General features: G+C 40.1%; 1 protein-coding gene across 6 annotated transcripts in view; it reads left to right on the plus strand.

Moving 5' to 3' along the window:
- Positions 1-21,774, plus strand: part of RPS6KC1 (ribosomal protein S6 kinase C1) — a 91,846-nt gene extending 70,072 nt beyond the window's left edge. For 3 of the 6 annotated variants that reach the window (XM_080616857.1, XM_080616861.1, XM_080616859.1), the window contains 5 exons: positions 1,868-3,445; positions 3,717-3,806; positions 15,170-15,252; positions 15,928-16,023; positions 19,135-21,774. In XM_080616857.1, coding sequence (XP_080472983.1) covers positions 1,868-3,445; positions 3,717-3,806; positions 15,170-15,252; positions 15,928-16,023; positions 19,135-19,245 — 1,958 coding nt within the window. In that variant the 3' untranslated portion in view covers positions 19,246-21,774. Of the gene's footprint in view, positions 1-1,867; positions 3,446-3,716; positions 3,807-15,169; positions 15,253-15,927; positions 16,024-19,134 lie in introns of those variants that run through there. The other 3 variants (XM_080616858.1, XR_013956733.1, XM_080616860.1) reach the window with 3 other exon arrangements.
- The last annotated feature ends 296 nt before the right edge of the window (positions 21,775-22,070 follow it).

Consider the following 22,070-nt stretch of genomic DNA (forward strand, 5'->3'; position numbering starts at 1 on the left):
AAGTTGGTTTTGCCCAGTTTACTGTTTTCTTAAGGTAATTATGGTGTTTACTGAAACTAATATGATTGAATAAAACTTTCAGTTGGTCACAGATGAAAGTGTGGAAAAGAGAAGAAGATCTTTCACACGTCTATAAAAACACATATATTGTTGCTCTTCCTCATTCTCTTTTCTGTTGTTTTCTGTCCTTGCCATTCCATAGCAAAAGCATGAATAAATGTACAAATGTAATATTAGAAAAAGAATTGTTGGTAATTGTGGAATGAACAGCTTTTGTTTTTACCAGATCAGCTGAAACCCAGGAATTCTGAACTCCTGTGCAAGCTGCAGGGCTCAGAAGGCACCACAGTGCCCTGGCTTTGCCTTTGCGTTGCTGTAGTGCTATGTAACGTGTTGTATTCAAGGCAAGAAGCTCTGGTTTAAGAGTCTGCATGGACTCACTGCTTCTCACAGAGGCAAGGTCCTGCTCCTTGGGCTCTTCTGGCAGGACCAGGGCCCTTGGTCTCCTAGAATTCCCTCTTATTTTTAATGTACTTGGTTTCATCACAACCAGCAAGATTGGGTTTTTTCTCCCTTCAAAACCAAATCTTGTCTTAGTCAGGGGGATGGAGGGCAAGAAAACCCCACATTCAATTATTCAGATTCATTTTTTAAGTATCAAGGTTTTTGTGCCTTTGATAAGTGAGTCTTGAAATACCTGGGAATATACAAAAACCTCTTCCTAGGCAATGAAAAATACTTCTATTGTACTTCTTAGGGGAATTTTCCTGATACAGAGAGTGTCTAAAAATAACTATTAAAGACTGTATTTTGGAAAAATAGAAAACTGTTTTATCCAAATAAGGGGAAAAAAAAAAAAAAGGAAAATCAATCAAAATTTTACAGATGCTCAGTGGGGTGGATACTTGTTTTTATTATTATTTTACAAAGATTTTGTTAGATTTCCTGCATTTTCCAGGAATTCTGGACAATCTTTTAAATGGAAATGTCTTGACTTTGCATTTTTCCATAGGTTGTCAAGGGTGGCTTTTTAGCTTTAGGCCAAACTCTTTGGCATGTGCAGGATATGCACTAACATCTCAATTTGTTTTGTGCAAATTATGCTTTTTAATCTGTAAGCTTTGTTATTTGTACAATATTTGGAAACAGAGTCTTATTTTGTAGTTTTAAAATGTAACTATTGCTTTTGAAGCTGTAGCTTTCTTAGAGTATTTGATGTGAAGGAACTGGTTTGCCAGTGTAACTTTTGATATTGATAAATCCTTGTGTAGTGGAGCAAGGCATAAAAGCTTGAGTTCTCAAGTTAAAGGGAGAAATACACCCATATTTAACTAGCAAAACCACTTCTTCAGAGAGAGAATATCCTGTTAATATGAGGTAATTCCCTTCCTCCCACCAGACTTGCTAATTGTTTTTTAATCCATCTCCCTTAATGTTTCTCAGGAGCTTGGAGCTGTGATACAGAAGTATTTAGTACAGGCAGAACTGGCAATGGACACCAAGCCATTTCCTAAACCATTTGATCTTCCCGAGTTTTTCCTTTCTTTTGAGACAGCAGATGGAGAGTAGTGACCACCATACAACTTGAGGCAGACTCTAAAAGGAGACTTTACTGAAGTTAAGAACAAAAGGCAGCTTCATCTCAGATGCAGCTCTTTAAATATTTATGTAATAATACAAAGCTGCTTGAAAAGCAAGTTGTGGTCCCTGTAGGTACTTCCTCCTGAGGTCTCGGATCCAACATGCTCTGTGGGCATAAGGATGCAGTATATTGTGACAATGAGGGTATTTTCCTGTTCCACAATGAAACTGATCCTGTTGTGAGTGAAACTAAGAGATTTTCTCTCCTTTCCCTCTTCTCTTGCAGGAGGAAAACTGTGGTCTTATGTCAGTAAGTTCTTAAACAGAAGTCCTGAGGAAAGCTTTGAAATTCCTGAAGCCAGAACATCCAGTGCAACTAAAATTCACCTGGAGCAGCCAACACCTAGTCCTAAAGAAATTGGCAGCAGCACTGATTCCAGAGAAAGCTGTGGGGAGAGTGTGCTAAAGGTGGTCCCACTGAAGAGCAGCCTAACGCCGAGCTCTCAGGATGACAGCAGCAACCAGGAAGATGGCCAAGAGAGTTCCAAGTGGATGGACTCAGGATCCAGCTCAGAGGAAGAGTGCACTACTAGTTATTTAACATTATGCAATGAATATGGGCAAGAAAAAATTGATTCTGGCTCTCTAAATGAGGAACCAGTGGTTAAACTGGAGAGCGAAGTTCTAAATCCCAGAGAGAGAAGTTGCTTACCGAAACGCAGTGTCGTTGGCAATGACAGTTTCACCTCTCAGATTGCATCTCAGGAACGAAAGCTTTTCATTGAGGATAGTGAGTCAGAAATAGCTAGCCCTACTAGGATACTGGACTCGTTAACTAAATCAAAGAACAGCCCCATGGAACTCTTCAGGATAGACAGCAAAGATAGCACGAGTGAGCTCCTGGGGCTTGATTTTGGAGAAAAATTCTATAACCTGAAATCAGAGCCCTTGAAGCCATTGTTTTCTGTCCCAGATCATGACAGAACCTTGGATGCCCTAGAAAGCAAAATGGGTGTGAAAGCTCATGACACTGTAAGCAGGGGTTCAAATGATTCTGTGCCAGTTATCTCCTTTAAGGATGCTGCTTTTGATGATGTAAATAGCGCTGATGAAGGAAGGCCTGATCTCCTAATAAACTTACCTGGTATGTCTGATGAAACAGAAGAGGCAGCTGTGTCAAGGCCAACAAAGTTTACAAAAACTGATAGGGATATGTTGGAAGTAAAGTTATTAGAAACCCCTGATGTCTTACAGCTAAATAATTCTGCAGAGCCATGCAGAGCATTCGATCAAGAGCCAAATCATGTGGCACCAGAAGTGGGTGATGCTTCCTGCAAGGAAGCAGATGGACAAAGTGGTGTCGCTCAGGGAGCTCTTGGGACTCTCTTTACATCTGACCAAGATGTAGGTAGTTCAGAAGATGGAGATCTGTTTCTAAGGCTTGGAGCCTGCTCCATAAATGTGACATGTGAAGAAGAAACTTCGTTTGTTTCCAACCAGCTCTCAGGTGCTCAAGATGTGAGCTTGGATGGAGACCTATTAAGAAATGAAGCAGTGTTGCTGTTTTCTGATCAAACTGAGGACTTTGGGAAAGAGGAAACAGACTCAGCTTTGTTACCAGCACCTGAGAGTAAAACGAAAGCACCAAAGAGGGAAGACAAAATATCAGTAGCAGGGGAGAAGGAAATACATCAGATTTTTCAGGACCTCGACAAAAGATTAGCGATAACCTCCAGGTTTTATATCCCAGAGGATTGTATTCAAAGATGGGCAGCTGAAATGGTTGTAGCCCTTGATGCTTTACATAGAGAAGGAATTGTGTGCCGCGATTTGAACCCAAACAACATCTTATTGAATGATAGAGGTCAGGAACTTTTGCAAATGCATTTCTTTTTATTCGCTGTTGCTTCCAATTAACTGAGTAGGCGTTTTATCTTGTAATTAGTATCTTCATTTCCTGTCTAGAGCTTCATTATCAGTGCAGCAAATTCACCCCCAGTAATAGCTTCTAGTACTTAATGATGCCATTATTCTTAATGATACTGTTTTTAGCTACAAAAGGAGTAATTACAGTTCACTTCTGCAGAAAATGGAAGGGAAAAATGTTTTGATTTCTCCTGTCGTTTTGTTTTTAGGACACATTCAGCTAACGTATTTTAGCAGGTGGAGGGAGGTTGAAGATTCCTGTGACAACGATGCCGTAGAGAGAATGTACTGTGCCCCAGGTTAGAGCAATCACCTACAATGTTTCACTTGGAAAGTAGATGAGCAGCTTTCATTTTCTTGCAGAGCCTCCATAGCATAGAGCTCGAGATCATGCAATATCTGAATTTTCTTTGCCTGAATGTCTTGAAAAGCTGGAGGGCTCATAACTGCTTTATTGTTGAACTGTGGTGGTGTTTGTTAGATCATTGCCATAAAGTGTAATTGTATTGAACGTCTTGTTTAAGCAAATTTAAGGGATGTTGTGTTTGCTTGCGCTTACTTGCTACATGTGGGTACATCTCGATAACTGAAAAGAGCAAAGAAGGGAAAGGGCAGACTGAAAAAATGATACCAAGAACCTTAAAAATGCAAAAATTTATACATGCAAAAAGAACATGGGGGAAAAAAACCCAACATAGCAGTTTAAAAACACAACCTTACTAGGCTCAGAGATGCCTCTGACATTTCTCATGAGCTACAGTGGGCTTTAAAATAGTTTAGAGAGCTCTTTACTTAGAACTGCTTTCATCAATCAGGGGGGTGATAAAATCAGTATCTCTTGGGTTTTTATGGCAAGGATGGCACTTGAAACAGAGCCTTCCCTCTTTTCCTTTTTCCAGTTCATTTTCTGCTAATGTAGTGATCAAATGACAGTGAAAGCCAAAAATCAGGTGGTTTTTAAAATATAAAGCTAGAAGTAATTTCATAGCTAGCTTAAACCCCTACTTTTTGAGTTAAAATGAGTACTGGGTGGCTATTTTTCAGTTTCTCTTCTTTATTCTGAATTTGAACTGCCAACATACCCTTTCTGCTGAGCACTCTGAGCTTGGCATGCAAGGAGTCCTCAAGCTCAAAGTCTCCAGATGAGCTCAGGAGAGGTCAGAATCCAAGTTACCAGCAATAGAAGTTCTGAACTGAGTGTGGCATCAGGTGTTTATTCTGTGACTTAGTCCTGTAACTGAAACACAGTAAGGAACTGCTCTCTGTGAATAAAGGTGGTAGGATCTCAGCAAAGAATTTGAATGCTCTTGAGATAAATAGTAAATAAAGTATTTTCAGGTGCCAGTCAAAAGGGCAGGTATTACAGAAAACAATTCCTTTTACCTATCAAAGCAAACCCAGCTCTTGTGTTCCACCCTCACCCCACTTGAATTCAAGAACAAGAAAATCAGGGAATCTCAGTAATTCTTGTGGTGGCTAGATAGAGATGTGTCCTAGTTGCCAACATACATGATGTCCTGTTAGAAAGTGGTGTTTTCCTGCCTCCCTAACCCAGCCTTGAACACAGTGCTCCCTAGTTGAATAGTAGCAAAGATGGAAGTGCAGCCTTCTCCCACTCTGTCATCATTAATGAGCTGGGAATGTCAAAGACTAATTCTTCTGTCTTTTAATGAGGATCCAAAGAGAGGCTTTTTTTGCCCCTTAAACCCCAACCAGCCAACTCCTGCAGTAATTAAGTGCATAGGGAGTAATTGAAATAGTCCCCAAATGCAAGAACAAAGTTTTCTGCACCATCCTTATTTCCACCTCGCAGTATGGATGCAGTATCCATCCGGGCTTTTCTTGCTTAAGTTACCTTCCCTCCCTGTCCTATCCTGAGCTGCACTTTGCTTTGTGTGGCTGTCACTGGTGAGCTGCAAGATTAAGATTTGCGGATGCAAATATCAGATATATGCAAGATGGCTGAACTGATACTGCTCTGGGGTTCTTATCTTTCATATTTCTTTATGTTATCTCTGCAAAGTGTACTTTTAGTAGAGCTATTTCATGCTAATTTTTGCATAGGAGAGTAACTTGGTGTAATTTAGCAATATAAATGTATTTTGGAGCCAAGTGTCATTCTATTGTGAGCAGTGATTTAATACCTGTACCTTCAGTGATGATGTGTGGTGGAGTCCAAAGCAGTTTTCTGGTGCCACTCCTGATGGCAAATCTTGCTCTAGAACTTCTGTTCAGTGTTAAAAATGTAATCATATTAGTGGCCTTTCTACTTTCTGGTATTACAGAAAAAACCCTTATTTGGATGATCATTTTTCATTTTAAGGAGTGTACCACGTTCCTGGAAACCCATGTGTCCCCATTATCCTGATAGTGTTGCTTCTCAAGCTGCTGCTTGGAATAAGGAGTTTGAAATGATACTTATGCTTCAGTTCAGTGCATTAAGAGAAACGGGCAAGGGGGTTATAGTTTTGTAGAGGTGAACAAGTAATCTTTATAAAATTTCATCAGATATCTTATAATACAAGACAGTGACTAAATAAAGTGACTCAAAGTGAGTCTTTACCTTGCTCTGAATTTTCCTGGTGTTTCCAGTATTGTATGCTGTATTGACCTCCCTCAGGTGCTGAGCCTTACCTCTCCTTTTCCCTCCTAACTGAAGGATGCAGTGAAACTTGGCTTGTAAAATGTTGTCTCTGTGTATAGCTGGGTGTGTTTTCATCAGAGGTTGGGATAGAACAGGATTTAGACATGGTAATTTTAATGTTATGTGATTGCACTGTTTTGTTATTTAAGTGCACTTGTGAAGAGTATGTAAGAAAGGGAAGATGCTTAGCTGGTGTTTGAGACTGGAAACAGATGATGAGTGTTGGGGTGCAGTTCTTTTTCTGCATCGATTTTGAGAAGCAGATTTTGGAGGCAGAAAAAAGAAGAGGATGAGTGTGAAATTTAAACAGATTGGAGGAGACGCTCAATTTAAAACAGGGAGGAAACTTGCTGAGTTACGTGAATGTTGTAAAAATGTATTTGAAACAATTTGATGTTTTTAATTGATAAGGTTTCAGGTGTTAATTCTTTACAGCACAAGTTATAAAGTGCTTAGCAGTGAAGTGCCTCAGGACATATTTAAATATTAAGTTGCTTTATTGGTTGAATGTAAACATGGAATCTGAATTCTACAGTTTATGTATCTGAATCTAATTCCTGAAGGGGTGTAGGGATAGTAATGTATTAATGTTGAAGCTTTTCACACCCAGGGGAGAAGAGAGGTCCACCTACGTAGAGCTTGCTTGCAGCATCTAGGATTTTGTATTTGAGGCTTTTAGTACCCCAGGTTGTAACCTTGTATTAATGCAAAATGAGGTACTATTGGAACAGAAACAGTGATCAGATCCTTGCTGTGGTGAATAGCAAGGGCTTGCTCAGCACTTGGTATCATTTGAGAAGCAGAGAAGCAATGGGACTGCATGCGTAGAAAAGAGATTGTTCGGTGTGTATATATAAAATAATGGCACAAATGCAAACATTGTAAATGGAGAAGTGTCAAAAAGATGAGGGAAGAGACAGTTTAAAAAGCTGCGTGCCGTTCCCTGCTAGCAATGTAATTAATTTTGTATGAAATAGCTATTGTCATTTTATATCGTGCATAAATTAAAAGCAGGGCTAAATCTGTGGCAGGCGGTGGCACTTTTCCACTACAGACAGCAGATGGCATTGTACCATTAATGGATTTTGCTGTTGCACTTGCTGGCTCTAATTTGCCTAACTTCATCTAAGAACTGGAGACGGAAGATGTGATTTATTTGTAACGATTTGCATATCGACAATTGTACTCACAAGCTCTGAGTCGTGGTGTGTTATAGTGCTGTTGAAGCTGTTGGTAAAGCTGGAGAACTCTCTTTACTCCTGCATAGTTCTACTCAATTAAAAATAAACTTCATGCTGAACCAACTACTGCAACAACAAAGCTATCTGCAGATGCTTAAAAGTAGCGCCTGTGCTATACTTTGATTAATGGCCAAACTAAATCTTTGCTGTTCACCTATGATAAGTCAAATGTTGTTTCTCTAACCCACAAGGGAAATGATGGATTATAAATCATCCCCTATAAACTCAACACCACTTCAAGTAACACTGGGGGGGGTTTGGCCAAGAATAACCTATTTACTTTTAAAGAAGAATTAAGCACTTGTAACTGTGAATTTCTGCTGGATGAATACAGTTCAGGTGACTAATGTGAGGTTTATGTGGTTTATTTCTTTAACTTTCCTCCTCTTTGTAGCAATTTTGTTTGCTGAATATTTTAAAGAGTGCTATGCAGCTGATGTCTGAACACAAAGTTATTAGCAGATCAGATGAGAATGATTCACTTCTGTTTAAACAGCCCTTTGCTCTCCATGCCCCCTGAGAACTCTTATCACATATTTGTCCAAAAGAACCCCACAAAAACTAACAGAAATTCCCTCGCATTATCCACCTGCCTGGTGGCTGATAGTATCAGCAACCTATCTCTTTATCTCTTGGTTAATGTGCCTTGGTATTCTGAAGGGGGGAAAATTCCAGTAACAGATTCAATTTACACGGACAGAAACTTGAGCAAATGCCAGCCTAGCAGGGGGGCCATTATTCTGCTCTATAAATAAGTTTAAAAAAGAAACAAACACACACACAAACCTGTGAATCAACATGTTTTGGTTTAATTGAGGGAAAAGCAAGATAGATGAATTTTGAAATGCAAATGATCACCTTCTGTTATTGAAGTGTCGGTTTTGCCAACTTTGTGATCTTAAATATAAAGAGTTGTTACCTTTTGAATGGAGTAATAATTGTATTCTGTTCTTGATAGTCAGGGTTTTTAAAATCAAATAGTTAACTTTGTTAAAAAGTCCCTTCATGGCATGCTTGATGCCTGTGAGAAAGATAAAATTGTCTACAGCCTAGTCAGGTCTGTCTTCAAGTAAAACATTAAGTTGAGCATTTACTCATAAAGAGAAATCCTTTAGGTTCTTTTTCCGTCTAACCAGTGAAGTGTCATGTTGTAGAAGCAGCTTTCTGGTCTAACATCTTGTACAAATACAACGTGCGAATGGGATGTTCCGTTTACACTCACCGAGTTCTTGTTCCAGCAGCAGGGATGCATTCTGTCGCATCCCTGTAGTGTTTTCAGAGGATGAGATTTCAGAACTGGGCAGCCTCTGGAGTCTGTTTTCTTTCTTTCTTTCTGCTCCAAACAATGAGTTTTCACCAGACTGTGTTCACTAAAAACTATAGAGATGTGCTTGTTGAGATCGTAAAGCCAAAGGGAGCTTAGCTTTGTAGAAAATATAAGTAGGAAACTGGCCATCGGTAATGCATCATATTATTCTGATGCTTTCATAAGCTGTGTGCTATAATGAAGCCTTATTTACACAAAGTAGCCTTCACGGAAGCCTGCACATAAATACATGGTATATTTAGTTTTATCTAACCTGCTACTAATTGTACAGAGTGCAAAACCTATGGTAAAAGAAGGCTTTGTGGGTAGAGGATTTTGTTCCAAAAAAAAAAAACCAAAACCCCAACAAACTGTTTCAACGTGCAACCTGATTTTTGTACTCCCAAATGAAGATGTCACTTCTGCTCTTAGACAATTGAAAATACAGATGCAAAGTGCAGCTGATAACCTAAAACATATGGCGTGAAACTAAAAATTGCTAGGTTGCTATTATTAGCCTGTATGCTATAATTTTTATTTACTGAATAAGGAAAAAAATGGTTTGCCTCTGTTTACCAAATAGATATTTGATGCTGGAAAATCTGCATGTTATTTGTGTATGTGTTTTTCAGTAGGAGCTTGCAGGCAGTCATTAAATCTGCTGTTCTGTATTATAGTAATTTAATTTGAGTAGATTGTTTAAGAAGCGAAATAACTGTGGTAGATTAAAGTGCCATTGACCCTGCGAGGTGTCGAGGAGAGGGCTGGTCTCCTGGTTATAGTGTAAGACTGGACTTCCTAGGTTTTCTCTCTGCCTCTGTCCTAGCTTTGTGTGTCACATGAATGTCTCAGGGTAATCCTAAAAAGGGAAGGAACAAACAGGGCAGGTGAATGAGCACTGAGCAGCAAAGACAGCAGGATGGGTTAGCTTGATCTGAAAAGCCCTGGCAGTAGGAAACAGGACTAAACATTAACATGAAAAATATCTCGTTGTTGTGAATAACAAGGAAAGGTCTGGAGCTGCAGAAAAAGTACTGATTATTGTGGAGCTGAGAGTGATAGCTTTACAGCAACCGTTCGGAGTGCTGCAGCTCTCCAAAGACACCTGAGTGTCCCGCAGAAAACGGTGACAACTGACTGCTCCCAAAATAGCGAGGTGCCATGAACCTGGAGTAGGTAATTGAAAGCACAGGTCTGGGGAGAGAATCGGGTGTGTTCTGAAAAGAATCTGATGTGGTTTGGCACTCAGGCTTGTTGTAAGTACACAACGTGTTTCAGGTGAAGTACATGTTCTTGTGGGTAGTTAATACCTCTGGAAGGAGCTGTAATTTACCCGTGTGGTGTGGTTGGTTTTTCTTTATTGATTTGATTTATTTATTTCTTTTAATTATTATTACAGATGGGGCTAAAACTTGAAGATAGTGTAGAAGCTGCCTTTTTGAACGTAAATGGAGCTAACTGAAAGGTTAATTCTGTTTGCTTTGTTTTGATAACAGAGCAGTAAAAGGTTTCTTTGTCCCTTTTGTCACCTACACATTTTAGAAGAAGTTTTAATTCCATCTTGGGTTGCTAAAAGGAAGAAAGAACAAATTCCCTCTGTTAATTTTAATTCTCTTAGTGACATGAGGAGATTTCTTCCAAAGAGGAACATAAATGCTCATATGTTTTGAATACCTTTAAGATGAAACTTCCTATTTTCATACTCCATTTGATCTTAGCAGATGTTCATTGGACTTGCCTCACTACTTTATTGTTTAAAGACCATGATAAACTTTTTTTTACTTAACTATAGATGGTTCAATACTGTGGTTTATAAATTGCTAAAGCATTTTAGGCAAAGCATTATGGCCAGATTGCTTGTGTGATGTGTTATTTAGTGACTGCATCTTACGATATCTTGGCTGACTGAATCTGCCTAGAGAAAATTAACTTGGACTCATTTTACTTGGTTCTCTGCAAATGCTTCTTTACATATATCGACATTAAAATATGATAAAATAGTAAGCTTTTAAAATCAAATGAGTGTAAGGTAAATAGAATTTCTGAAGCGACTCTAATGGTTTTTCATGCAATGCTGTTTATCTTAATGACCACAGAAGGGGAGAACATTGTGTCTGATGTTTGCAGGATGTTGGACAAGTCCATTTCCTCCTGAATGGTTTCAGGCACTTGATAGTAGTTCAGATGGGTCTCCTTGTTTTCTTAGCAGTGCAGAATGATTCTAGAAGGTACCTGTTTCTGCTTGAAACATGAGGTAAGGGAAAAGGGCTCCTCAGGTTTTAGAATTCTTATCAACTCACCAAGAGTCAAATGTTCCCTTCTGAACTCAGGCAAACCACCTCAGTGGAAAGCCCATCCTGACTCTTAGGTGTTTGGAGAAGCAGCACTTCCACCTAGAGCCTGTTTTCTTGTGAGCTGGCTTCAGATGCGGTTTTTTTCCGGATGTTATTGTTTATCCTGCAAAGCTATTGGTCTTTTTGTTCTTTGGAGTCTTTGTTCTTGGTGATTTGCAACCAGTCTGGCCTGAGTTGACTGTGAATGTTTGAGCTTACCCTTAATCTGAGCTTCTTTTGTGTCAAGCTACTGTTTGTGAGTGCTGGTTGGGAGGCCCTATTGTGGGCCCTGGAGGAACCTGTATTTAGGAGGAAATGTTTGAGGTGTGGTAATAAAAGCCTTTGAAATCCTTCACCATGAACAGTATATTTCAGGTTACAGTGCTGTAGATAGAATGAGAAAATCAGTCTTGCTGTTAGGGTTAATGACTTTATCAAGGATGTGTGTTCAAGAGAGGTGAAGTTCTGCTTTTTTACTTTAGAACTGGCACTTCTGTGTAAAAATACAGAACGTTGTCAGCAACATATCCCTTATCAGGAAGTAAGGTATCACTGTGTATAATGCAAATATTGAGATAAGTATGGAAACCATAAAGAAATGGTCTTTCAGTTGAGACCAGCTGCTCTGGAAGGAGGATGGTGCTGGGTAATGAAGGTGTTTACCTGTACCATCTGTCTCTAGCTGAACCTGATAGCCTTTTACAAATCTCCTTCCCTTCGGCTGCTGTTCAAATTGCTTCTGTGCAGGAATTTAGCATTGCTGTTGACATGTTCTACTTGGTGCTAGATGTCGTGCAGGCATTGGGAAGGAAGAAACAAGAAAGCTCTCTCTCTGAAGTTGCAGTGAAGAAATAGGAAGAGCTGCTGATTATTTTTTCACCCTACTTTTTTATTTGAAAGGATTTTTTTATTGCAGAATAATATGATTTTTTTTCCCTGCAAATATCCTACTGCTAGTCCTAGAAACACCACGTGTGTGCACATTTATGTTTGTACAAATGGGGATAAGGTCCTTGATTTCAAGGTTCATGAAGTAAAGAATTGGCACAAATATCCCCATGTTATTCACTTAAGCTTATGGGTTGCTCGCATTTATAGTCTAAGTTACTTTGCTGATGGATTGAGATGAAAATGTTTTTTTAGTGAAGGCAGATATTGTAGTTCAGATTTATTGCAATATTAAAGCTTTAAAAAGAGCATATGCCCTGTGTGGTACATTACATTAGCTAGCTACTCTGTATCACTTGAAAGCACTTCATAATCTGTAGTTTCTGAATTTTCCCATGATGTGTAGTCAAGATAAAATGCAGTAACATTGATGTGATATACTGAACTTATTATGATCAGCGTATTGTAACCTGTTTGAAGTAAGGGAATGTAAACAACACATTTATTTGTAGTATTCACAATGATTTTGTTTTTTTTTTTAAGGTATCTTAATCTGAAGTAAGGAAACTCTAGAACCTAGGAAAGCAGACATTGGGTAACAGGAGAAAAGCTGAGCTAGAATTTAGTTCATGTAAAAAAGGATGCTCAGATGTTTCCCTTAGCTGAGGAAACCATTTTCTGTTCTGCATTGGTTCAGATGACTTGTCATGCAGTTTCTGATGCGTGCATAAGAACCCAGCCAGAGCCCTTCAGACCAAGTAGAAATCTGTGTTGTTTGACTGTTCTTAATTTATCCTACTTGCGTCATTTGATCATGGTCAAAAGTGGATGGAGAAGTTCAGTACTGCTGTCTTAAGAGAAATGCAGTGACATTTCTTTTGACTTGGCATGTATTGAAAGTGTTCTTACAGTTGAAAATCTGAGCTTGGACGCTGGAGAAGTGGACTCCAGTTTACTTTATTGGCTCTTACTCTGTCCGTTTTCTTCATCAGTGAAGTAAGTGAGTTTATGTCAGTAACTGTGTGTGGTTCTGTGAAAGAAGGCAGCGTAATTTGGATGCTTCAAAGAACTGGATCAGCATCTGTGATTGCCAACAGAAAAGGAAATAATTCCAAAACTCAGAAATGAATTTTTTTTTGGTAGTATTTCTTTCCCCTGTGCTCAGAATGATGTGTTTTTCGCCTTTAGAATATTGTTTCATAATTGGGTTGTAACTCCAGAGGCCCGTTCCCACTGAATGTCTATGGGGAAGAATGGATTATCTCCTTTGTGGCATTATTCTAAAATGTAAGATTTGTCAATGTGGGGAAGTTAATGGTAGTATAGGAACTTATTCTGGAATAAGTGTGGAATTTAATTTAAAAATAAACTCCATTATTTGTTTGGAAGAAAGAGCTTTTGGTCTGGATTATCCACAGGGTAAAACCACAGGGGAAGAAAAACTCTGCTCTAAAGAAGCCTAAAGTATTTGTTTTTAGATTTCACTTTCCATTCATGTTATCTTGGTTTTGAGTGTACATTATTGGAACATACAGCTCTAGGAAATCCCAGTCGGACTGGAAAGCCCTTTCCAGTCAGGAGGTTTCACTGAGAGATGTGAAAACCTTTCGGCAGCTGGTTCATGTGTTAAGGCCCGAGTTTGGTTTAGTTTTGTTTCTCTTTTTTCACAGGACAGTTACCTAGAAGGTCTGTGAAGGGATGTAAAATTAAATTGCAAGAACAGGTTTTGATTTTTACACAAATACTCTCAATTTACCCTAATTTCAGCTTCATTTGGATGCTTGCCTGGGATCTTAAAACCATTAAAAAACGCATGTAATTATGCTGCTACAGTTTCCTCACGTGGCTGCCCTTAGTTCTTTGTAGAAGTTTCTCCATGCTGATAGAAGCATTAATCTGTAAGGAATGAAATAAATTCTAATGTGTGACACCCTTATAGTGATGTATTGGTCATTCAAACACCATTAACTGTAATAAACTTCTCAACGTGAGGGATGTCCTACCTAAAGAAACAACGAGCCATCCTTCCTTGTTACTCTTGTAGCAGCAACCTCAGCCTAGTCCTAGAGGTGCTGAGTGTCTTGCAGCTCATATGCCCAAGGGTGGGGGGGATCCCCCTGCACATTCCCATGCTCCATCCCTGCATCTGAGGAGGGCTGGGTCTACTGCCTTCCTTTCCCTGACCCTGGACTCTTGACTTACCTGTAGTTCTCCTTGGCCATGCTCATGCAAAGCTCCATAAAATGATGAGCAAGATTTTTTTCTTACACATGCCACAGTGCTTTTCATGGCAACCACTATGTAACTGTATGCTAATTGTTGTCCTCTGCTGGGAAGCTGGTGTGGCTTTTGCCACCAAAGCTATTTTAGTGCAGCTTCTGCATTTTTTTGACAGTCTAAATGAAGATTTCATCTTCGCTGCAATCTGTTTTCCTGCCTGTTTTAGAGCAGACAGCGTGGTGTGTTTGTATTTCATGATTTTTGTAGTTTAAAGCCTGAGTCAGGGAAGGCCAAGTTTTCTGCATGCATCATGCTATTGAATGTGTGAATGTGTATGGCAAGGGACTCTAACTCCCATCTCACATCTCCGCTGTCTCTTGGACAGCAGTAAGAGTGTTGGTGCTGGCTAGATGCTAAGAACAACTATTTGTACCTAGGTACAATTTGGGCTGAGCTGCAGCAATAGACAGTTGCTGGCTGTGGTTAGGCCATGTGAAGTAGATTTAGCATCTCCATCTGTTTCCCAGCAGACAAGAGAGGCTATTGTGAAAAGCCTCCTATGGTGATCCCAGCAAAGGGCATGGGTTAGCCATGAGGCAAATCCTGCCCTCTAAAACATGCAGTAGACTGCTGTAACCTCCCTTGTGCTGCATCTAGGGATGCTTCAGGCCACTCTGGTCAGTTCAGCTCTTCTGACCAGGGTAAATTCTCTAAATATATTTTGCTTTGCTGTCTGTCACTGTCCAGTTTTAGTCCAGTATAGAAAAATCCTAACTGTAGTGCCCATAAGTCTTGAAAATGCCTGTGTATGCATGGGAAAAGCTAATTATGCACAAAATGGATCGTGTTGCTATGTTTGAACAATGCAAACTATAGGTGGCTAAAGGGCTGACTAAATTGCAGGCATAATGAAAGCTCTGTGGTATTTAGTATATGTTCTGTCAGCATTAAACAGTCACCTTGTAAATATATGTTAATTTTGAAGGTGTAACTGACCCTTTTAATATTAATTGAAATGTCTTGTGTTTAGAGGTTGGCGCTATCCTAGAAGAGACAGAAGCCTGTGACTGGTGGAGTCTGGGTGCAATTCTTTTTGAGCTCCTCACTGGGAAGGTAGGACTGGGGCAACTGACTCTTTAAAACTGACCTCTTGGGCAGTAGTTTCTCACAAGTGGTTTGTCCGTTTGTGGTTTCTTGCTTGTGTTTCTCAGTTGTGCTTTGCCAACCAGAGTACCCTCAATTGGTTTGGTCTGCATGCTTCAGCAGAACAACTTGATAAAGCTGTGTAAAACTCAGGACTGAAACAATAGCCAATAACCTTGCTGCCCTCTTAACTGCAGTGAAATCTGAGCTCCCAAACATTCTCTCTACATTTATAAAAGTTTGCCCTAATTTCAGTATTATTTCCTGGCACAACGTATAAGCCGTGTGTTGCTGTTACATGTTAGTTCGGTATTTTGAGACAGAGAGTGCTCAGCCAGATCAAACAGGCGATTAGTTGACGGTTCTGCATGAAGAAAGCAAAGTCCACCAAATTCACAGACTCTTCAAGTTTGAGCAATAGAGCACAAGCACTAAGACATAAATGTTCTAAAGCTGGATGTCCAGGGGCCTCAGTGCCTGCAGACATTCCTCCCAGAATGAGTACTTTGTACTAGAAAGCACTGAGATTTTTGACTGTGCGTGTTCATTTGCGTGTATATTAGGAGATAATCCAGCACTATAATTGATTAATTAATAAATTGATCTGCCTACTTGGATTTTTCTTTTCTTTCTTTCTTTCTGCAGACTCTGATTGAGTGCCATCCATCAGGAATAAACACTCACACTTCTCTGAGTATACCAGACCATGTATCAAAGGAAGCCAGATCACTGATTCAGCAGGTAACTGGGAGGAAAATTCGTTCTCTGTAGGTATACATGTAGACTGGACAAATACTTCTCTACCTAAGCTGTTCTGGTGAAGTAAATGTAGAAGCAGAAAGCTGCTGACAGGAAAGTTGATGGGTCTTTCGTCAGCACTGATGAATTTGCTCAGCTCTCTTGTTGCACCTGGAGACTTTGAGTTTGCTGCCAGGAGTCTCTGTACAAAACCGGAATGCTTTGCCATTCCTTCAAAGAACAAGTTTGGTCAAGGCCCAGTGCTTTGAAAGCACTTGTTGGTGATGCATGGACATTTTAAGAATCCTGCCCTAAATGATCATGGAAACATTTGTGATATATTGAATTAAACTGAAAAGTGTTAGTGCCAAGTACTATGGAACCAGTAACACACTGTTTAGAAGTTACGACCTTGCTGTGGTTGAAAATCTGTAGCTGTCCTCCAGGAAACCTTCTGTATGCCATTTGTTAAGGAAGGTACTTTAGACTGTGAATACAGTGACTTTTGTGATAAGAAGATAACTGATAGGTTGGACAAAAGGCAAAATAGCAAACTTTAAAATACTGACAACCTTCCAGACTGATACATCGTTTTCAAACTTAATAGGAGTAGTATTGAATGCTGGTTTAATTTACTCTTAGCTTTAGGTGGTCATGACTGAGAGAATAAACTTGCAGTACAGGGTCTTGAATTTCAGTTAATGCTATCTTCCTTCTAGTGAAGTTTGACATAACTGAAGTGGAGCCTGGATCTGACCTATTCCACTTGTGCAGAACAAGTGATGCATGTGAACTGTGTTGTTCGGCTTTGAAGAGTATCTTCCGAGTGGATGCATAATTAATGACATGACTTAGATGCAGATTTGAACAGAGCAAAGGGGAAAAAATAGTTTTTGAAGAAAAAAGAGGAGAGAAATGTTGAAAATTCAGGGAGTCAAAAGACCCAGTGACTGATTTCTGTGCTGTTACTGTAAAACAATGAATGGAAACGGAACTAGGTGTTTGAACCTCCTATTTTGACTAGGTGACATGAAGTCACTGAAGGTGAAAGCATGTATCTCTGCATTTCTGGCAAAGATAGAATGGAAAGTGACTGAAGAAAAACCATGTTTTTGTATAATCTGCATCTATATTGTTAGATGGTAGCAAATTGCTGCCCTCACCCACAGGTGCTGCAGGACTCAAATGTCTAAGGAAAAGCAAACCCACACTTGATGGAGGGAATTCTTTCCATGAAGACTAGATGGGAAGACAAATGAAGTCATTCAGTCCTCTTTTCCCTGCCAATGTAGGACTGTTCTTCACTGCAGACTAACCTAGTACCTGTTTTCCCATATGCCAAAGAATGTCTCTTTTGCCATCTGGGCTTTAGGTGAAAAACATATCTCTGCCACTTGCAGATATATTTACAAGGCCATATCTGTTCAGACAGCAGTCATCCCATTGCCTGTGAAGTTAAGCCTTCTAGTGCAGGGTGGTGACTTATCTGGTAGAGGTTCAGTTATATGAAGTAGTAAATCACATTTTTGTTGTGTGACTATCCAAGGAAGCTGCCGTTCATTGTTGAGGAAGCCTTGTCAGGAAAAGGAAGAAAGCTCTCTTGGCATGGATAGCAATTTGTCATTGTGGCTTTCCTTCCCCCCACTGGCAAGGGTAAACAGGTCAAAGCATCACAGAATAACTCTCCAGGATCAATGTTCAGCTCTTCAGAAAACTGCCAGACGTTGTCTCCTGCTGTGGCTTCCAGTGCAGGTGACTTCATTGTAAACACTCCCTTCGTTTAGCCAGCTTCTAGGAAAACAGTGATCTCTTTACTTCTGGTGACAGAGGAAGCTGTTATTGTTGTGTTGGTTTGGCATTTTGCACCCAGCATTTTTTTCAGGCACCTCCTGGCTTTACCACCAACAAAACATTCAGCGTGACTTTCCAATAGATACTGCAGCTGGTGTTGCATCTGCTTTCTGAGCTTAAAGTTCTTCTGAAAGGACAGACTCCAGAAGATAAGTGTCTGTGCTTGCTTTTTCCCTCTGGTGGTGCTGGTTGCCTTTCAGCAGAAGGCTGAGACACACTGACTGCATCTCTTTCTGGTGGCTTGGGGAAGATATCACAGCAGCACTATTCACTGTCACCGAACTACCTTTACTATGTGACATTATGACTGCAAATAGCAGAGCCATCTTAGAATGTGTAAATTCCTATGTTTATGGATGTGGACTCACTTAGATGTTGAGTGCATTAAGATATGAATACACATTGTTCCAAGTGACAACTGGGAGAAGTTATCCTATTAGCTGTTGCAGAAAAAGCAAGAAAGAAATCATGCCTTTGTACTGCCTGTAATTGAATACAGTATAAGCAGTTCTAAACCAGCAAAATATTTGTGTGTGTCTTTATTAGTCTCTTTGGAGTAGTACCTTTGCATTCCCTTTTATATGAAGTGGTATCTTTAAACAGATGTAAATATTGTGATTTCCTTTTCACATTAATTCAGCATGTGATGTACAACTAAAAAGCAAACGAGGTGCTGGATCTTAGGGAATTTCCATGAAGCCATGACACTGTTTTGTTTCCCTCACTGGGGTTTGGATTTTTCACTTTTAGTCCATTAATATGACTCTAAAAGTTGGGTTTGTTTTTTTTTTTTTTAGGAAATAGAGAACTGGCTGTAATCCTGGTATTTTAGCATCAACTCACAATGTATGCAATGGAAACTTACAGACCCCTGTCCCTGATGTAGCCATAGTGCGGTGATGGGAGCAAAGGTTAACATGAAGCAAACGCAGTGTCCAGAGTTCTCCTGATGCAGCTCTGGCTGCTGGTGGCTTTTGTTGAAAAATGAGGTTAAAATGAAGTCCCAGTGTGCAGTGCTTCAGGGAATTGCATGCTGTGATCAGTAGTCTCTGAAGACTGTAACACTGAGACTCAAGGAAAGGAGAGTCTTCTTCCATTTACTAGATTTTAGGAATTTCAAGCATGCTTTCACACTCTTGAGAGTAATTCATAGAGCAGGAAAATGGTAGGATGTCCTTTACCTTAGACCTTTCTGGAACTTTTAAGCAGTTGTTTTTGTTCTCACTCACTGAATCATATCTATATTTTTCTTTTCATATCAAGCTTTTGCAGTTTAATCCTGCGGAGCGTCTTGGTGCTGGCGTTGCTGGTGTTGAAGACATCAAATCTCATCCCTTTTTTGCCCTTATAGAATGGGCAGATCTGCTGAGATGAGAGGTGCGTGTCCTCTGAACAAACTCAGGTCAAGTGGACAAGTTTGTCTGGCACAGAAGCACCGTGACTTGCTTCCTCTGGATGTCCCAAACCGTTTGGACGTGGTGACTAAAGGACGCTGGAGCAATGAGGCCAAAAGCTTATAACAGGAATCCCAGGTTGTACAGGGTGCTAGCTTGTTCTTATGGCAGCTGGTTGCTACGTGTGTGTGTCTTTTCACCAAAGGATGGTTTGTGATGTTTAGCACTGCCAGCTTGTTGGCCAAGCGGAAACAGGAGTGTGCTCCTGGTGGTTTGTCTAATGGTGGAAGTGTCTATAGACTGTGCCAGTTCAAAGTATCTTTTATGGTGGCAGTCGACCATTTCCCTGTGCTAAGTGCAGCTCTGGGGGGGGGGGCAGAGGAAGGAAGGAGCAAATAATTTATTAATGGCATATGCTGAATAAAGTACTAAAATGCTTTATGCAAAAGTTGACACATTAAAAATAATATCCATTAAAAATTAAGAAAGCTGTTGCATAATACTGTGGAATGTGTCTCGAAAATGGCATATCATTTCCCACTGTGGAAAGAGCATATAAAAGGCAAATAATGCTGTCAAATGTACTTCGTTGGCTGGCGATGTCTGTTTATAACTCTTGACTTTGTTGTGTTTGATGAGCTACATGTTAAAGTCACTACAGAAAGGGAAATCATCTTTTCCTCAGCCAGATAAACACTGCTTTAGCGCTCTAATAAGGAGCAGGAACACATAACACTAAATAAATGTATAGATTAGAAAAGGAAAAACTCTTCTCTCATCACCACAGCCACCACTTTATCGCTTAATGAACTTTGCCTCCTCTAAGTGTCCTATTTTTAGCTGCTACTTCAGGAAAGAAAACCCTTTCTGCTTGTACTCTTCTGCTTGAGGAAGCTTCTGAACTTTCCTGCTTGGTTGTTAATAGTCTTAATAAATCAAAGAAAGCCTTCACCCACTCCGCTGCTCGGACAGGAAGAAGCCTGGGATTTGCTCATGCCAGATGACTAAGTGACATCTCTGAGCAAACCCGAGTGGGTAAGACTTGGGCATGAGCCAATTAGCTGACCTGTTTGTTTGTTAGGGAGGTCTGGAGAATGGGAGAAGAATATAAGAAATGGAGAACACTGTGCTGTGTGCTGCTGTTGCTGCTGAGCAGCCCTGCTCGTATGGGCTCCTAACACACAAATGCTCTATGCTGCAATGCTTGTGCAGATTATGGATCTGTGGGGTGTTTTCCCAAATGTTTCCTTTGCTCTCACTCTCTTTTTTTTTTTAACTCCTTTTTCTTCTTCTCCCCAGCTTTATCCGGAGAACAAAGGGCAAATTCCTTTGGGAAAATGAGGTGACAGCAATGATTATTGAATTTACAACTCAAAAAAAAAAAAAAAAAGAAAGGAAAAACTATCCCTCCATTTGTATTTTAGCAGTGTATTTTATGGGCACTCCCAAAAGTGCATCTGCACAGTCTCCATCTGTTAGACACCGGGTCTGTGTATTCAAATAAAGTGGAAAAGGAAAATGCTTCACTTAAACAAAGGAAATCTGGAAAGTCTTTTTTTTCTTCCTTTTTTTTTTTTTTTTTTTTCCCTCTTTAAATTATTCCACTCCCTTCTTTTTTTTTTTTTCTTCCCTTTTCTTCCCTTTCTTGTGATCACCAGGCCAGCGCAGGGGCTGTGACAACACTGCAGGTTGTAACCAGGTCACTGGTATCACTGCCTACGGAGCGCTGTCCAAGATTACATCACTCAGAAACTGTGTTTCAACCTACCACCCTCTGGCTTCATAACAGGAACTCCCTCAGGTGAGCCACAGGAACAACTTCCTGCGCCGAACGGGTCGGAAATCTCTAATGCGGAGACCAATGTGATCCAGAGCTTCCTTCCAGCACTGCCCTGGCTGTCACTTTGGAGAGGGCTTGTTGCTCAAGGGAAGCCTCCCTTCCCTCAGCCGCCTGACTCCATCCCTGGGGCTCCCTAGTCCGGCTGTTACAATGTCATTGCCCATGTTGATCTGTCCCATTGCATTTGCCTGGTGATAACTGCAGAACAAATATTTTCCATGTTGCTTTAAAATGCTTTTCTTGTTCAGGTTGTGCCCGTGTGCTAGTTGCAAGTAAAGGCAGGGTAAGATAGCACAGGAGCACAGGCTGGTTTTGTGAGCAGCAGAAGGAACATGCTCTTCTAGCAGAAAGCAGGGCACCTGTCACTCACATTTGGTTTAGCTAATGACACAACTGTTTCGTTCTTGAGTATGTTAGTAGTGAGGGAATCGTGATGATGGAGTCTAGAAGGAATAGGGCACTTGGCAAGATGGCTTGCCAGAAATGAGCCTTTACAGGTTTTTGTAACCTCACAGCTGACTTGGATGATGGTTTTGCATAAGGAATCACAGTCTGGAGTTAATTGCACAAAGAAAACCCAGCCTACTTCTATCTTTATTATTTTCTTTAAACATGTATTATATTGTATTGGTGTTTACATGTATTCCTTTAATAAACAAAACCTTTCAAGCCTAATTCAGATCTTGGTTTTGAGCTTTAGTTCTTGAAGAGAATCCTTCCTGCCTAATAACTGCTTTTTATCTGTGGCTTTTAGGACTTGGAATGTTCTATATATCTTCTTTTTGGTGCCTCTTACAAAGCCCTGTGGTGCACATCTTGCTGTTAAGTAGTGCAAAGTCCACTCCAACTTCCTTCTGTTACACCTAATGGCTGACAGCAAAACAAATCAGTGCTGCTTTTGTTCACAGGAATTACTGAGCGTTCATGTAAAACACAGGAAAATAAACCTATAGATTTTCCTATTC

The sequence above is a fragment of the Psittacula echo genome, assembly GCF_963264785.1.
Source record: "Psittacula echo genome assembly, chromosome: 4".
Classification (NCBI taxonomy): Eukaryota; Metazoa; Chordata; class Aves; order Psittaciformes; family Psittacidae; genus Psittacula; species Psittacula echo.